This window comes from Panicum virgatum, chromosome 8N (genome assembly GCF_016808335.1).
Source record: "Panicum virgatum strain AP13 chromosome 8N, P.virgatum_v5, whole genome shotgun sequence".
In the NCBI taxonomy this organism is placed as follows: Eukaryota; Viridiplantae; Streptophyta; class Magnoliopsida; order Poales; family Poaceae; genus Panicum; species Panicum virgatum.
In genome coordinates, this window is record NC_053152.1 from 44210298 (window position 1) to 44226394 (window position 16097).

At 48.4% G+C, this 16097-nt stretch overlaps 1 protein-coding gene across 1 annotated transcript; it reads left to right on the top strand.

Annotated features, from left to right (window-relative positions):
• Positions 1 to 457: 457 nt before the first annotated feature.
• On the top strand, positions 458 to 2477 carry LOC120685115 (GDSL esterase/lipase At4g10955-like). Its single transcript, XM_039966952.1, has 2 exons — positions 458 to 627; positions 1529 to 2477. The coding sequence occupies exons 1-2, from the start codon at positions 458 to 460 to the stop codon at positions 2475 to 2477; spliced, it is 1119 nt and encodes a 372-aa protein (XP_039822886.1).
• The last annotated feature ends 13620 nt before the right edge of the window (positions 2478 to 16097 follow it).

The following is a 16097-nucleotide window of genomic DNA, read 5'->3' on the forward strand; positions in this document are numbered from 1 at the left end:
TCCCTCAAATCGAATCTGCCTCCTGGTCTCTACGTATTCTCCCACTACTAGAAAACAAGCCTTAGGTCCACCCCAAAAGTACCGGTATGAAGATGAACTGGTACCTATGCTGGGGTGGATGGAATCTATGAATGAGCCTTAGATACCGGTTGGTATTATCAACCGGTACCTAAGGTTCTCCATAGGTACCGGGTGGTAACTTTTATATTAGTACAGGGTAGTACCACCAACCGGTACCAATAGACGAGTCTTAGGTACAGGTTAATATTACCAACCGGTACCTTAGAAGCCTTAGGTACCGGTTTGTATTACTAACCGGTACCTTAGCCACATACATGAGTTAATTTAAAAGAAAAATATCTCCTTCTCAATTAAAACTTCGTCGCGCCACTGCGCCACCTACTGCAACAATGTTTGCCGCCACGGTTGGCCACGGGCCCTAGCGCTGCGTCCGGCCATGGCCTTCGCGGAGCCGTGCCGGCTATGCTTGGCCGCCGCCGTGCCCGGTCCCGCTTGTAGGGGAAGGGAGGGAGGGTGTGGCCCCGCCACTGCGCCCGGCCTTCACGGCCCTCGTGGAGCCGCGCCGGTCGCGCTTGGCCGCCGCCGTACCTCGCCCCCACTTGTAGGGTAAGGGAGGGAAGGAGAGCGGCCTCGGCGCCACGCCCGGCCACCCCCTGCCGCTTTTCGCGTGGGCCCCGCAGCGCCGCCGGAGGCATCCGCCACCGGAGAGGATAGTGGGAAGAGGATAAGGGAGGGGAGAGAGAGGGTACCCGAACCGCGGGTTGGTTTCAGAATCGACCCAGCTTTGGATTCTTTAGATTTGCCTATCTCTCTGTCCTGCGCTTCCCCCTTTCCTCTCAGGCTTCTCTCTCTGCTCCGGCCTCGACAGGCTTCTGTGTGTTTCCTTGCGGCTGTAGCGTCACCTGCTAGGCGCAGTGAGCGTTCGAGCTTGCTTGCCGTAGATTAGATTCACCAGCCGCTGCTTCGCGCGCTTCGATCGTTCCTCACCCGCATGTCACATGACACTTGAGGGGTGTAGGTATATAGATAGAAAATAAATTCGTGGATTTGCTTTATGAATTATGCAGTGGAGGTGGCACTAATGAAACATATTTTGGTTCAGAAACCGAATCCCAGAAATTAATCCGTGCCATCAAGCTTTGTAACTTTGGCCATCCATATGTTCAAAACTATAGAGACATATAATATAAATTTTATACCATTAGATTCGTTGTTACAAATAGTTTCATAATATTTGTTGCTTGAAGCGTGAACGCCATGTATTGGTGCTTGTATTATCATCGGGTAATCAAAATCGGGGCAACCCTTAGTCGAAAACACAAATACTTTCATAATATCTATACTGAAAGTAATGGGTCAAGTTAAGGAGATCGCAGGTAAAAGGTCATAAAACATCATAAAACCAAGGGCGGGAGTAGGTTTCAAGAGTATTATTAGTATATGTATATGTGCGTGCCCTGCATGCACGCATGTATGAAAATTAATCAATGAATTTTGTTTCTTTCAGGAACAATGAGGAGCACCGCCGGTGCATCGCCGCGTGCCTTGTGAAAGCAACATCCATTATGGAGGAGCACCGCAGGGCGAATGACATGGGGTTGGCGCCGCCGTGGTGGCAGAGCTTCCACTTCGACCTACAGGATCTGCTCAAGTGCTGCACCGAGAACGCAGAGGAGTTCATCTATGGCGCCGTCTTCAAGTCCAGGCATCCCGTGTATCACCAGCCATCGGCCCCAAACTACATCTTCGCGTTCCGGGGTACCATGCCAAGGCCGGCCAAGTCGATCCAGGACCTGTACAACGACATCAAGGTCATGCTCAGTGAACTGCCGTGCTGCAAGAGGACTGAGAAGGCACGGCAGGCTGTGATCAACATGCTCCTCCCCATGGCCAAGGGCAACGTGCAGGTGTGGCTGGCGGGGCACTCGCTCGGCGCGTTGCTGGCGCTGGAGGTGGGAAAGGCCATGGCGGAGCACCATGGGATTTACCTTCAGACCTTCCTCTTCAACCCGCCGATTGTATCACCGATGCCGGCCTTCAACCTCCTCCATGCGACGGAGGCAGCAAAGAGGGACGTGTTCACGTGGAGCTATCGCTTCAAGGCGGCCCTTGGGGCCACGGTCATGAGGAAGCACAGTGACCGCATGGAGAGGTTGTTCCAGTGCCTGTCGTCGTGGGTGCCCGAGCTGTACGTGAACGACAGGGACTTCATCGACTACTTCGAGCAGCGGCACATGGTCGAGGAGCGCATCGGCAGGGAGGCCATGAAGCTGTCCTACCGCGACATGCTCTTCCGCCTGATCGGCAGTGACAAGGAGCAGCCACACCTTCTGCCGTCCGTAAGGATGTGGAAGACCTCTACCACATTATTCGACGCGCACGGCCTCATGCAGTGGTGGAAGCCGGACAGCGAGCTGATGCTCAGCTCTAGGAAATTCACCTATCCTGAAGCATGATATATATATATATATATATATATATATATATATGTATGTATGTATGTATGTATACAATCTTTGCCATCCTCGATTTGATCTTCTCATAAGCTTCCCTTTTGAAAAGCTTCTCCAAGAAAAACTATCCCAAGGGTGTCAGACCCGGGGCAGCGAGACTGCTTATAAGTATAGAATGTTCTAGAGTAAGGGATAGGCCATGGATGCACTTTACCTCTCTTGTAACTACCCGGATAGGCGTAGAACTAGCTGCAGTACAAGGAGACCACCCGACCGTGTTGTAGTAGGCTCCAACTGTACTCGCCTAGGACTTTCCATGTAACCCTACCCCCCTAATATATAAGGGCGGGCAGGGACCCTCTCAAAACACATCAACACCTAAGGTAATACAAGCAACCACACAGGACGTAGGGTATTACGCATCTCGCGGCCCGAACCTATCTAAATCTTTGTGTTCCTTGCACCATCGAGTTCTAGAGCTAGTCGATCCCTACCTACAATCCTACTGCTAAGGGTATCCCTGAGCAGGCTTGGCGGTAAACACCGACGGCTGGCGCGCCAGGTAGGGGATTCGGCGAGTTCATCAGCGAATTCGATGGCCACCTTCGGTTTCACCACCATGGCGTTTCCTCAAGGCGCCACCTTCATCTTCGGCTCGTGGGTCTGCATCGCCAATGGTTTAGGCGGCTTTGACAGCCACTTAACCAACCCCATCGAGCCGGAGGCGATCTCGTCGGAAAGTTGCGACGCCATCACCGAATCAGACGATCACGGGGACATGCTGCTTCCCGACCTCGCCAAGGAGATCGAGCAGAAACTCGAAGACAAATTGGGTTTCACTAGGACTCGGATTGATCTCAGCCTGAATTCTACCCGGGTTGAGACTCTCCTTGCTCGACCTATCTTTGGGTTGCGCAATGCATCATCTACTTACCAGCAGGTGATCAAATCCATCTACTCTTCATATGAGGATAGCTTGGATCAAACACTAGGCGTCGAGAACTTTTCAGCCACCGCTAGCCGGGCGGCACCCGTTTTCGACGTATACTCAGATTCAGATGAGTCATCCCATGACAGTCTGGATCCCATCATCGATGTGCTGGCAAAACTTCAACTTAAGTCCTGCCATGACTACTCATTCACAGAACCACTCGACAACCTTTGAGAAGTTGCCAGCATCGACGATCTTCCATTTCAGCACAGTACCCCCCTTACACCTATACGGGAAACTGGATCCGGGGGAACCGAGCTAGCCGATTACGGGTCAGACCTTGAAAGCTACACCCCAGAGCGTCTAGTCTCCGTGATCAATCGGCAAGATGGGGCTGCTCCTAGTCAGCATAACCCCAATGAAACTCCAGATCAGATCTCAGAGGATGATCTGACCCAAGACGCCCCACAAGATGAGGATGAAGCTACTCGAACAGCCCGTAGAGCAAGAAATCAGTGCAGGGAGGAGCGCAGGACTCCAGTTGTGGAGCGCGCTCGTATTAACCCGCGTGATCTTAACCAGGAATTCGACAGGGTAGCAGATCCAATCTTTAAACACCCCAATTGCAGTAGTTGCATAAGCCACCTTGCGCCTCATGCGGCTGCCACGTAATCACGAAACAAAGCGCATCATACAGCTTACTCGCCATGCTGTGGAGCAACTCGAGCGACAAAACCCCTTGTCCTCACTCCATGGCACCCGATCTAGGGCTACTGTGATAGTAGCACCCCAAGCAAGCCGCACCCCGAGAGGCCATCACCGTCAACTACAGCAGCAAAACCAAAGAAACCAAGAGGAGCAAGAAGTCACTAGCAGTCATCATCCTAGGGGGGGTGATAACCTGCAGCAAACCAGGCTCCAAGGCCTCAACAAGCCCACAACAACAACAACCATGGCCGCAACCATGAAGAAGTAGCCGACTCCGGGATAGATGCACGGGATATCATCAACGCAAGACGCCAAGCACATCTTGCAGACAACTCCGATCGCTTCCCAGCCCTCAACAGCGTCTTCGACAATGTCGAGTACCCGAAGGATTTTAAACCCACAAACATCCAGAAGTACGACGGTAAGCAAGACCCTGCTCAATGGTTACATTTATACTCGACCGCTATCAATGTTGCAGGAGGAGATACCTACACCAAGGTTCTCTGCTTCTCGATGGCCTTGGAGCCTGCACCTCTCACATGGCTGGAGAGCTTGACGCGCGAGTCCATACACTCATGGGGGGATCTCAAGAAGGCCTTCATCGACAACTTCCAGTGGTCTATACATCGAGTAGCTACTCGACATGCTCTTGCAATGTGCTAGCAAGAGCCAGGTGAAGCTATCAGGTCCTATGTCAAGCGCTTCTTCGACACAAGGGCAACTATTGCCAACGTCTCTGATGAGGACATGATCCACTACTTCAACGACGGCATCACCACCCAATCACTCTATCGTGATATTGGGCATAACCGTCCCAAAACGGTGGTGGAACTACACGACATGATGCAGCACTGAGCAGATGAGGAGGAACAAGAACGCAGCCGCTTCTCATGCCATAACAACGACAACAATGGGAAGCGTAACAACAATCGTGGGGGTCCCAGTAACCAGCGGGATCCTGCACGCAAGCGCAAGCTTGATGATACCGTCGGCACTATAGATCGCACCCCGCGTGGTAAGAAAACAGACAAACCGCAGGATCAATTCGACAAGATCCTACACAACAAGAGGTGCCCGATCCACCCCAAGAACAATCACTCGATGTTCGAGTGCTCAATCATACGCAAGTCCTTCCAGTCCCTGCTTCCAGATGTACCCAAGAAGAAGCCCAACAAGGAGGACGAAGATGATGACAAGAAAGACCCTGACGGGTCCCAGAAACCCGAAAATGTGGTCAATGTCATATTAGGAGGAGATCCAAGCTTCTCCAAGTGTGCCCAGAAGCTGCTACTTAGGGAAATCCTCTCAGTTGAGCCTGCAATTCATAGACCATTAAAATATAGCGAGGTCCCCATTACCTTCTCCAGGGAGGATCAATGGACCAGCTTCTTAGAACCGGGAAAGTTCCCACTAGTACTCGATCCGGTTGTCCAAGGCTCCAAGCTCACTCGAGTACTTATCGACGGAGGAAGCGGGCTCAACCTGATCTTCGCAAGCACACTGATGAAAATTGGCCTTAACTACATGAGCTTACTCACGCCAAGTAAAGCCCCTTTCTACGGCATCGTCCCAGGAAACTCCTCTACACCAATTGGATTGGTTACCCTCCTAGTCACATTTGGTACGGAGCAAAACTTCCGGACAGAGTATATCAAGTTCGAAGTAGCCGACTTCGAATCTTCCTACCATGCCATCTTGGGAAGACCAGCATTGGCCAAATTCATGGTCGTGCCTCACTACGTCTATTTACTCCTCAAGATGCCGGGCAACTCAGGAGTCCTTTCTCTACGCGGGGACCTCCTCAAGTCCTTTGAGTGCGACAAGGAGGGAATTGTTCATGCCTCCAGCATTCGAGTACCTAGTTCAATGAGCGAGATACTCGCCACTGCCAAGGAGCTATCACTCAACAAAGACTCGATGCCCTCAAAGAAGTCAAGACAGTTGTCGGTAAAACCAGTCGGGGATATTGGCACCAAGACCATCCAGCTACAAGAGGGAGATGACTCCAAGACTGCTATCATTGGAGCTGGCTTGGGCGACAAATAGGAACTCGGGCTCATCAACTTCCTTAGGGACAACCGAGACATATTCGTGTGGAAATCAGTAGATATGCCAGGGGTGCCCAAGGAGTTGATCGAGCATGCTAGTCGCAAAAAAAAAAGAGTTGATCGAGCATGCTCTAAAAGTCGATGCAAAAGCCACTGCAAAGAAGCAACGACTACGGTGTTTCTCTCCGGACAAGCGAGAAGCAATCAAAAAGGAACTAGCAAAACTACTCACAACAGGGTTCATCAAAGAGGTTTACCAGCCTGAGTGGTTGGCCAACCCTGTGCTCGTCCAAAAGAAAGAACAACAACGAGTGGAGGATGTGCGTCGACTACACCGATCTGAACAAGCACTACACAAAGGATCCTTTCAGGCTACCTCGCATTGATCAAGTAATCGACTCAATGGCAGGATGCATCCTGCTATCCTTCCTCGACTGCTATTCAGGCTATCACTAGATCACCCTGAAAGAAGAAGACCAAATCAAGACCGCATTCATCACCCCATACGGGGCATACGCCTACAAGACCATGTCTTTTGGGTTGAAGAACGCTGGCGCTACCTACCAGCGTGCAATACAGCTGTGTTTTGTTGACTAGTTACATCGCAATGTTGAAGCTTATGTTGACGATGTCATTGTCAAGACTAAGAGCCAGGATTAGTTCATATCTGATCTGGAAGAAACCTTCAACAGCCTCCGAAAGTTTCGTTGGAAACTTAACCCAACAAAGTGTGTCTTCGGTGTACCCTCTGGAAAACCACTCGGATTCATCGTCAGCCATCGAGGAATTGAAGCTAATCCAGAGAAGATCAACGCCATTATGGTCATGGATGCTCCAGCAACTATCAAGGATGTCCAGAAGCTTACAGGCTGCATGGCAGCCTTAAACCGGTTCTTGTCTAGACTTGGTGAACGGGGCCTACCCTTCTTCAAGCTCCTCAAACGGTAAGACAAATTCAAGTGGACTACAGAAGCATCGGAAGCACTCGAGAACCTTAAGCATCATCTCCAGGCACCACCAATTCTCACAGCTCCATTACCAGGAGAGGAATTACTCCTCTACATCGCTGCAACTACTCATGTAGTCAGCACAGCAATAGTAGTCGAACGACCGGAGGAAGGAAACACATATGGCGTCCAGAGACCAGTATACTTTGTTAGTGAAGTACTCTCTTAATCAAAGGTCAGGTACCCATCAATTTAGAAAATTCTCTATGGAATTCTAATCACCTCCATGAAGCTTCGCCACTACTTCAACGAATACAAGATCTCAGTTATCACTGATTTCCCATTGGTGGATATACTCCACAATCGGGATGCCACCGGAAGGATTTCAAAGTGGGCAGTAGAACTGGGAGCCTTGGAAATCAAGTTCAAGCCAAGAACGGCTATCAAGTCGCAGGCACTAGTTGACTTCTTAGCCGAATGGCGGGAAAATCAGATCCCAGCACCTCAAACGTTCCAGAGCATTGGGTAATGTACTTTGATGGCTCACTCAAGCTCGACTGAGGCGGCGCGGGAGTCTTATTCATCTCCCCCAAAGGAGAACAACTCAAGTACGTGTTTCAGATCCTATTCAAAGTCTCCAACAATGAAGCAGAATATGAGGCATTACTACATGGGCTGCGCCTAGTGGTTTCCCTCGGCATCAAGCGACTATTGGTTTACGGCAACTCTCCACTCGTCGTTCAGCAAGTCAACAAAGAATGGGACATTAATAAGGACACAATGGATGCGTATGTGGAAGAAATCAGAAAGCTCGAGAACAAGTTTTCAGGATTTGAAATCCACCACGTAGATCGTGACAATAATGTGGGAGCTGATGTCCTTTCCAAGCTTGGATCCACTCGAGCAGTTGTCCCACCTGGAGTTTTTGTTCATGAATTACACCATCCATCAGTCAAGGTTCAAAATCAACAAACCACTGACGCGGGGGCCTCGGCCACAGTCAGGGAGGTGATGATAATCGAAGAAGACTGGCTGATCCAATTCATCAACTTCATTAGGGAATTCAACCTTCCTCCACATGTCGAAGCTAAAAGCGCTGAAGCAACGCGCATCATCAGGCGAAGCAAAGGTTTCGTCCTCGTTGGCGACAACCTGTACAAGCGCTCTACCTCCAGCATCCTCATGAAGTGTGTCACTCTTGAGGAAGGCAAGGACATCCTTTGGGAAATCCGTGAAGGAGTCTGTGGCAACCAAGCCGCATCAAGGACACTAGTCGGCAAAGCTTACAGATCAGGTTTCTTCTGGCCAACTGCTGTATCAGACGCAGAAGACCTTGTCGGAAGATGCCATGGCTGCGAATTCTTTGGCAAGAAGACCCATGTCCCAGCACACAACTTGATTACAATCCCTCCATCATGGCTGTTCGCCTGCTGGAGTCTAGACATGATCGGACCCCTCACCGTAGCTCCAAGAGGATTTAATCATGTGCTGGTAGCAGTCGACAAATTTACCAAGTGGATCGAGTACAAGCCAATTATTAAGATCTCATCATATAGGGCAGTAGATTTCATCTCCGACATCATACATCAGTTTGGCTTTCCTCACACTATCATTAAAGATCTGGGTTCTAACTTTACATCACAATCTTTTTGGGATTTCTGTGAGAACTTTTGCATAGAGGTCAAATACGCTTCAGTGGCTCACCCACGGGCCAATGGTCAAGTAGAACGTATCAATGGCTTGGTACTTGATGGCTTAAAAAAGAGACTCTACGATGGCAATTCTAAGAAAGGCGGCAAGTGGATTCAAGAACTACCCTATGTGGTCTGGGGGCTGCGAACGCAGCCCAGTAAAGCAACTGGACAATCTCCTTTCTTCCTCACCTATGGATCAGAAGCTATATTACCCGTGGACATCATGTGGAAATCTCCAAGAGTAGAGGCCTATCAAGAAGGAGAAGCAGATGAAGCGCGACAACTTGAGTTAGATATAGTTGAAGAAGCAAGGATCAATGCTTTGACTCAGTCGGCTAGATATCTCCAAGCAGTCAGACATTATCATGATCGCAACATCCAGCAATGATCTTTCAGCGTGGGAGATCTAGTTTTACGGCGAATTCAGGATGAAACAGGACTGCACAAGTTAAATTCAAGATGGTAGGGACCTTTCATTGTGTCTAAAGTTACAAGACCAGGATCCTACAGAATTACCGATGCTGATGGTAATGAGGTACCCAACTCTTGGAACATCGAGCACTTGCGCAAATTTTATCCTTGATTCAGTTGTATAATGAAGGTGTCAGTTGATCTCTTTAATAAAGCAATGGTTTCAACTACCTTCTGACTACATTAAAGGCAGCAATCAACCTGATATCATCAATATTGACTACTTTAAAAGGGTTTTTCCAACTAGGGTAATCTTACAAAGATTCATACCGACCTGGATAACCCAATTTGGATAGCCTACACTGTTTTTTCTACTGGGATAACCTGTTAAGGTTCATCCAAACCGGATAACTATACAGGCCACACCCTTATCCTTAGCATAGGACACTTCTTACTCGCTCGCTCGAGTAGATTCTTGGATACCTCTACAAGTTTGTCCAACTTGGGTAGCCCGACGGGGTTCATCCTAGCCGGTCAACTCTAAAGGTGACTCCAGCCTTGCGCTAAAGGCACAACTACTCGCTCGCTCGAGTAAGTTATGGATACTTTTAAAATTTGTCCTACTTGGGTAACCCGACGGGGTTCATCATAACTGAACAATCTTAATAGTTACTCCAGTCTATAAGCTAGACACTCTACTCGCTCGCCCGAGTAGATTATGGATATTTCTACACAATTTTTTTCTATCTGGATAATCCAACGGGATTCATCCTAACTGATAAACTATCGAGGTTACTCCCAAACAATACCCTACTCGCTTGCTCGAGTAGATTGTATATCGACTACTTATTCTATGATTTCAGACCAAGCTTCTGAAGATGCGTCAATAGGATAAAACAGCGATTTATGCAAAGAAAAGTTTGTACAGATCTACAGAAATATTACAAGATCATTCTGCTAAGTTCTTCAGGATCTTGTAACACCCAAATTTAATCTGGTTCAAATTCAAATGCAATTTATTCAAATGGTGTTTGAGTTTAAAAACAAAAATAAAATAAACAAACAAACTCTCTCTCTCTCCTTCTCCTTTCAGCCCAGCCCATTCCCTTCTCCCCCCTCTCTTTCTTTTCCCCGTGGCCCAAACCACCTAGCCAGCCCAACCCGCCACACCTCTCTCTTCTCCCTCTCACTCACTGACACGCCAGGCCCACCTGTCGGTACCATCTTCTTCCTCCCACCACCCCCTTCCTTTCCTGGCTCCGCGCGCGCACCGCGTTGCACTCCCGCGCCCCCGAGCTCCGCCTCCCATTTTTCCTCGCGGCATTGATGGCCGTATCGGCCCGCAATGCGCGCCCCTTTCCTCGCGCGGAGATTCCGAGTGATGGCCGTATCGGCCCGCGATGCTCGCCGTCCCTCCCTCGCATGCGGCCGCACCAACCCCTCCCTTCCTCTATAAAACCGACGCACAAGCTCACTACTCCCCCCTTTCCACCCCACGCCAACGCTCCTCGCTCTGCAGCACCGCGTCGCCGCCACCGGGCTCCGCCACACGGAGCACCGCCGCCGTCGATCCGCCGCTCCACCTTGCCTCTTCACCGCCCGTTTGTCGCCGAGGCTAGGTGAGGTGGTGAGCAAGCCCCAGACCCACTTTCCCCTCCCTCTCTCACTCTATCTCACCGGAGCCACCGCTCCGCCGCTCGCTGCTGAGTGCTCTCTTCTGGCCCCTGCCGCACCTCCTGGACCCCTTAGCTGCGTTCGCCGTCGCCCCCTCTCCCTCCCCGGCCAAACCCCGCACCGAACCGAGCACCGGAGCGCCGTTCTCGGATTACTCCGGCGACTGCGCCGGCGCCCGCCACCCAAACCTCGCCGCCGGCTCCGCCCGAGCCGCCCAGCGCCGCCCGCCAGAGCCGCCAGCCCGCCAGAGCCGCGACCCCAGCCGAGCCGCTCGCGCCACAGCTGAGCCGAGCCGCCGCAGCAGATCTCTGCCATCGGATGGCGATCCGACGGACCAGATCCGCCCAAGACCCGGTCAATACCGGTCAAACCCAAGCCGCCCCATCCCTTTTGCAAAAGAGACCCTGAAGTTCTTCAAAATCAACCCACAGTACATCCTAGTTCAAAAATATTTCCAGAGAGGCCCTTTTTCTTACATTTAGAGCCCTGAGCTTTCTAGATTTTGAACCCGCCATCCAGCCCTCTCTATTTTTCAATCTAGTCCTCAAATCTAAGGTTTAATTATAATCTAGCCCCTGGTTTCTTGCAAATAAGTCCATGGCGCACTGTTTTAGCCATATCTTTCACGTTTAACTCCGTTTTTAGCGATTCTCGCGCTCACGCGATCCTTGCATCGTGTTCCACATCTTTTACAACTTTTCCAGTACTGTTTTTTACTGTTTTTGTTCTATTCCTTATTTGTATTGTTTGTTCTTCTTGTGTGATCATGTAGATGACGTGCCGTTCAAGGGTGAACAAGAGCAAGCTTACGAGGAAGAATTTCAGCAGTTAGCCGAGGAAGGCAAGTGGCCTTCCCCCTTTGCATACTCTGTTTTATCCTATTAATATCATGTTAATTCACTTTACTTACTGTTATATTGCTTAAACTTGATGGGATAGCCACTAAGGATTTACCTAGTCTTTTCACCCAAACCATTGAACAACCGTTATAATTTAGTTGGGTATAATTGCTTAGATGCTTTATCTTGGGATAGCTATGGTTACAATCTTTTGAATATTAAACATGACTTTATTTATGTTGTTACACTTGTTTAAATTACAAGATCATGTTGTATAATTGGAACATGGAGAACCACCCAAGAAAACTGTACAACCACATTGTCACATGGCTCTGACCTTAGCCAATTAATTAGCCGCATAGTTAACTGATGGCCTTACCAAAAGGGCAAGGAGGGGGTCGGTGCTGGGGTATAGCCCGGTCCTCTTGGGGTGGCAGCCTTTGCTAAGGTGCTGACCATTAGGGAGGGTTATGGTCCACTCCGCTACTGAAACTCTAGCGGGTTGTTGGTTCTCTGCGTGTCTTTGTAAAGGCTTCGTAGTGGACCCCTCGCCACTCACCAAAGAAAGTATTTAAGGGCCTTGCAAACCCGGGAGACACAGGGGAACACGAATTGTGGGAAAAGTGTACAAATTCTGTAGAGTGTAAAACTGATATATCAGCCGTGCTCGCGGTCATGAGCGGCTTGGACCATCACATGATAATTGAATTTGAAGATTAATTAAATTGTGGTTCTTGGTTAGTTATGTTGGTTCCTTTATGATCTTTATGCTTAAGTGGGTTGGTATAAACTTATATCTAGTAAATAGGTGCTTGCTAATAAAATTTGACCAACTAAAATGCTAACTGCTATAAACCTTAGTTTTTCCTTGATGGCCTTGCATCTTCACCCCACTTGTTGAGTACCAACCATAAGTGTACTCACCCTTGCCTAACTACTGTTCAGAAGAGAACAATGAAGTGGAGTACTTCAGTGATTATGAGGAGTTCTAGGAGCGTTCACTAGTCAATGTTCCTGTGGGAGTTTATGAAGCTATGCTGAAGACTTCATATAGGTTATCGGTGAAACATTTAAGACCTTCGTGTCTATCTATAGGAGTGTGTAATAAAGTGCTTATTTTCTTTTATTTATGTTGTTGAACATTGCCTTTGATATATTCACTGATGATGTCTTCCATATATGTGAAACTTGATCCTAGCACACATATGTGATACATCTGGTGTTCTTTTTGAAACCGGGTGTGACAGATCTCCTCAGCAATCGGTTCAGTTTCCTTACAATAACCAAGGAAATCCTGATCTGAGCAATCAGCTGCTATTTCTTTCGCTACCGGAGCTAAGTTATGCTGAGGCCAGTAAGACTTTACAACTGCAAGCATTTGTGACATATAGTTCTTGGAGATTGCTGTCATGAAGTCGATAATCTTTCTGGGAGCTTCTTCCAAACGCTCGACCAGAGACTTACTACTCAACGCTTCTTGGATAACGGCACGATTCTGGAGCATCTTCATATCCTCCAACTCCTAAACAACTGCCTACAACATCTTACTTTTCTTCCATCCTGTGGCGAGATCAGGAGCTTCCTCGACATCAGGCTTGGATTTGTTCTTCTTGCGAGCCATCTCAACGTCACGAGGAAAAATCTTTGCTCGGGGGCTACGGGAGAGGCTAATGGAAAGCAAACAGAGCAAAGAAAGGCTTCGAAGAGTTTGGATCTAAAAATGGCGGCGGTCAGGAATCAGAAGGGTAAAAACCCTAGAAGTTACCGCACAGTTAAATAAGATTGCAAGTGGCAATTTTGTAAATTGATGGAAGTTCAACGGTCATTGGCTATTCTGAGCAGTTTTCACTTACCATCAGAACAGGCTCACATGCCATGAGTTTTGGATCCTTGAATCTAATCAGAAAGATTTAAATTTAAGGCTCAGGGGCTGCAAGATATGTGACATCAATGATTTATTTTTCAATTTTTTTGGAAAATAATGAAGAAAAAACACTAAAGTGACCCTCAGCCTGATTCTACGATTCAACCTAAGGCTCGGGGGCCTACTCCATATGGAGTGCGAGTACTTCGCGCACCATATATTATCAAGATTTTGGGGCTTGAGCACCTCATAGCCTCGGAACAACCACAAGTACTTGGAAGACTACTCGACGTACTCGAAGGAAGGCTCGGAAGCAACCAGAAGGATGTTTAGGGTACTTGAAGCACTCGAAGACGCCTCACCAAGTACTTGATGCCTGCAGGACTCGGCTACAAAGAGCTCGGGGGCTTGTCAGACCCGGGGCAGCGAGACTGTTTATAGGCATAGAATGTTCTAGAGTAAGGGATAGGCCATGGATGTACCTTACCTCTCTTGTAACTACCCTGATAGGCGTAGAACTAGCAGCAGTACAAGAAAACTACCCGACCGTGTTGTAGTAGGACTCCAACTATACTCGGCTAGGACTTTCCATGTAATCCTGTCCCCCCGGATATATAAGGGCAGGTAGGGACCCCCTCAAAACACATCAACACCTAAGGCAGTACAAGCAACCACACAGGACATAGGGTATTACGCATCTTCTGGCCCGAACCTATCTAAATCCTTGTGTTCCTTGCACCATCGAGTCCTAGAGCTAATCGATCCCTACCTACAATCCTACTGCTAATGGTATCCCTGAGCAGGCTTGGCGGTAAACACCGACAAAAGGAGCCTCAATAATGAATTTGGAAAGAATGCTTTTGCCACTCCTATCTCTTGCCCAGAAATTCCAATGGCAAAGCTTCATCTCAACCAAGACCCGCTTGAGAAGATGAAGTTCGTATCTCCGTTCATTTCACCTAGGCCTTCCCTTCATCCTTGTGAAATAGAACATCCATCATCACCCTCACTTGAGTCTAAGCCTTGTCTCTTTGGCCATCAAAATGTAGTTCTCGATAGTGGTCAAGAATCAACTCCGAGCTTACACGGTACATCTTTCGAGAAAGGAAAACTTTGTGCCTTAGACATTCTTGAGGTGGTGACTCTGGAGCCCAATAAAGAGGATTCCGCAAACGAGCATGAAAACTTCTCTTTCAAATTTCCTCAAAAATAATGCTTGCATAAGGAGTCTCTAGAGTCCGCCTCGCCTAGTACCACATTCTCTTCCAAGGATCATAACCACCTTTCGGCCCTCTCTAGAAAAATGTTTCGGAGGTTGGTTGTAGATACTTTTGTTTACCATAAGCATTGTAAATTTCGTGAAAGCACTATGGCACTAACGTTGCAACTTGAATGATGATGATAAATCAACAAATGCTGATGAAGTTGGGAACTACATCACCATTGATAGCTGCAGAAAGAATCCCCCATGGTCAAGCTTGTGACCATAAACTAAGCACTTTCGGGAGAGAGCCCGGATCATCGTCAAAAAAAAAATCTCCCTTGTCAATAAAAGCAAGAACATGCTTTCAGGATATTATAGGTATTCTTGATCCTAACCATTTCAGGTTAAGATTAAGAAGAGTAGGGGGCATACGATGTCCGAGAACATAGGAGCTGCATCCATTGTACACCTTCGTACTCTTTTGCGATGTAGTACACCCTAAAGAAGGCACCAACACCGCACACTTGATTTGGTGTCGTAAGACACAAAAGTCCAAGTGTGGGAGAGACTGGTGAGCACCTTACAACAAGATCCATCCATACCATGGCTGGTGCTAGCTTTGTCTTGCCAAAGAAAAAAAAAGAAGATAATGAAAAAATATAGAGAAAAGAGAGAAAGCAAGAAAAAAAGAGGATGAAAGAGAGAGAGAGAAAATGGAAAAAAAAAGAGAGACAAAGAAGAAGAGAGAAAGCTAGCACGATCCACCTGTATCAAAGACCACATTAAGAGCGGGCCTCTAAGCCATGGTATTGCAGCATGATAAATATCATTTTGCCACCTGTCTCCACCTAGTCTTGCTCTCGCTTGCGCTCACAAAGCCTTGGCATAATTCTCATCCGCTCCCAACTCTGCGTAGCTTCGCTCAAGCAGCTCTTGCGCCAAAAGCAAGAGGAATGCTCCTCTTCCTTACTAGGGCATTGCTGCTCCACTCCGATGGGCACTTGCTCACATGCACAAAAAGGCGACATACCCTGCGCTTCCAATCCTAAAGCATTGTGCCAATGGGTCATGCCACCAAGGCCCATGGTTCCTACACACTAGACATGTGTATGACCTAGTCTTGTTGCTCGCCTGAGTTGACATACGTGGTCAGAATACCTTCCCCCGCTGCCGCATGCGTCAAAGCGGAGAAACCATTGATAACCATACGTGACCACGTCACCGCTGCAGCAATTTCGAACCATCCATCCTCACATACTGCCGGTAAGAATACTCAGGTTTGTGAAGGTAAAGATTAAACAAT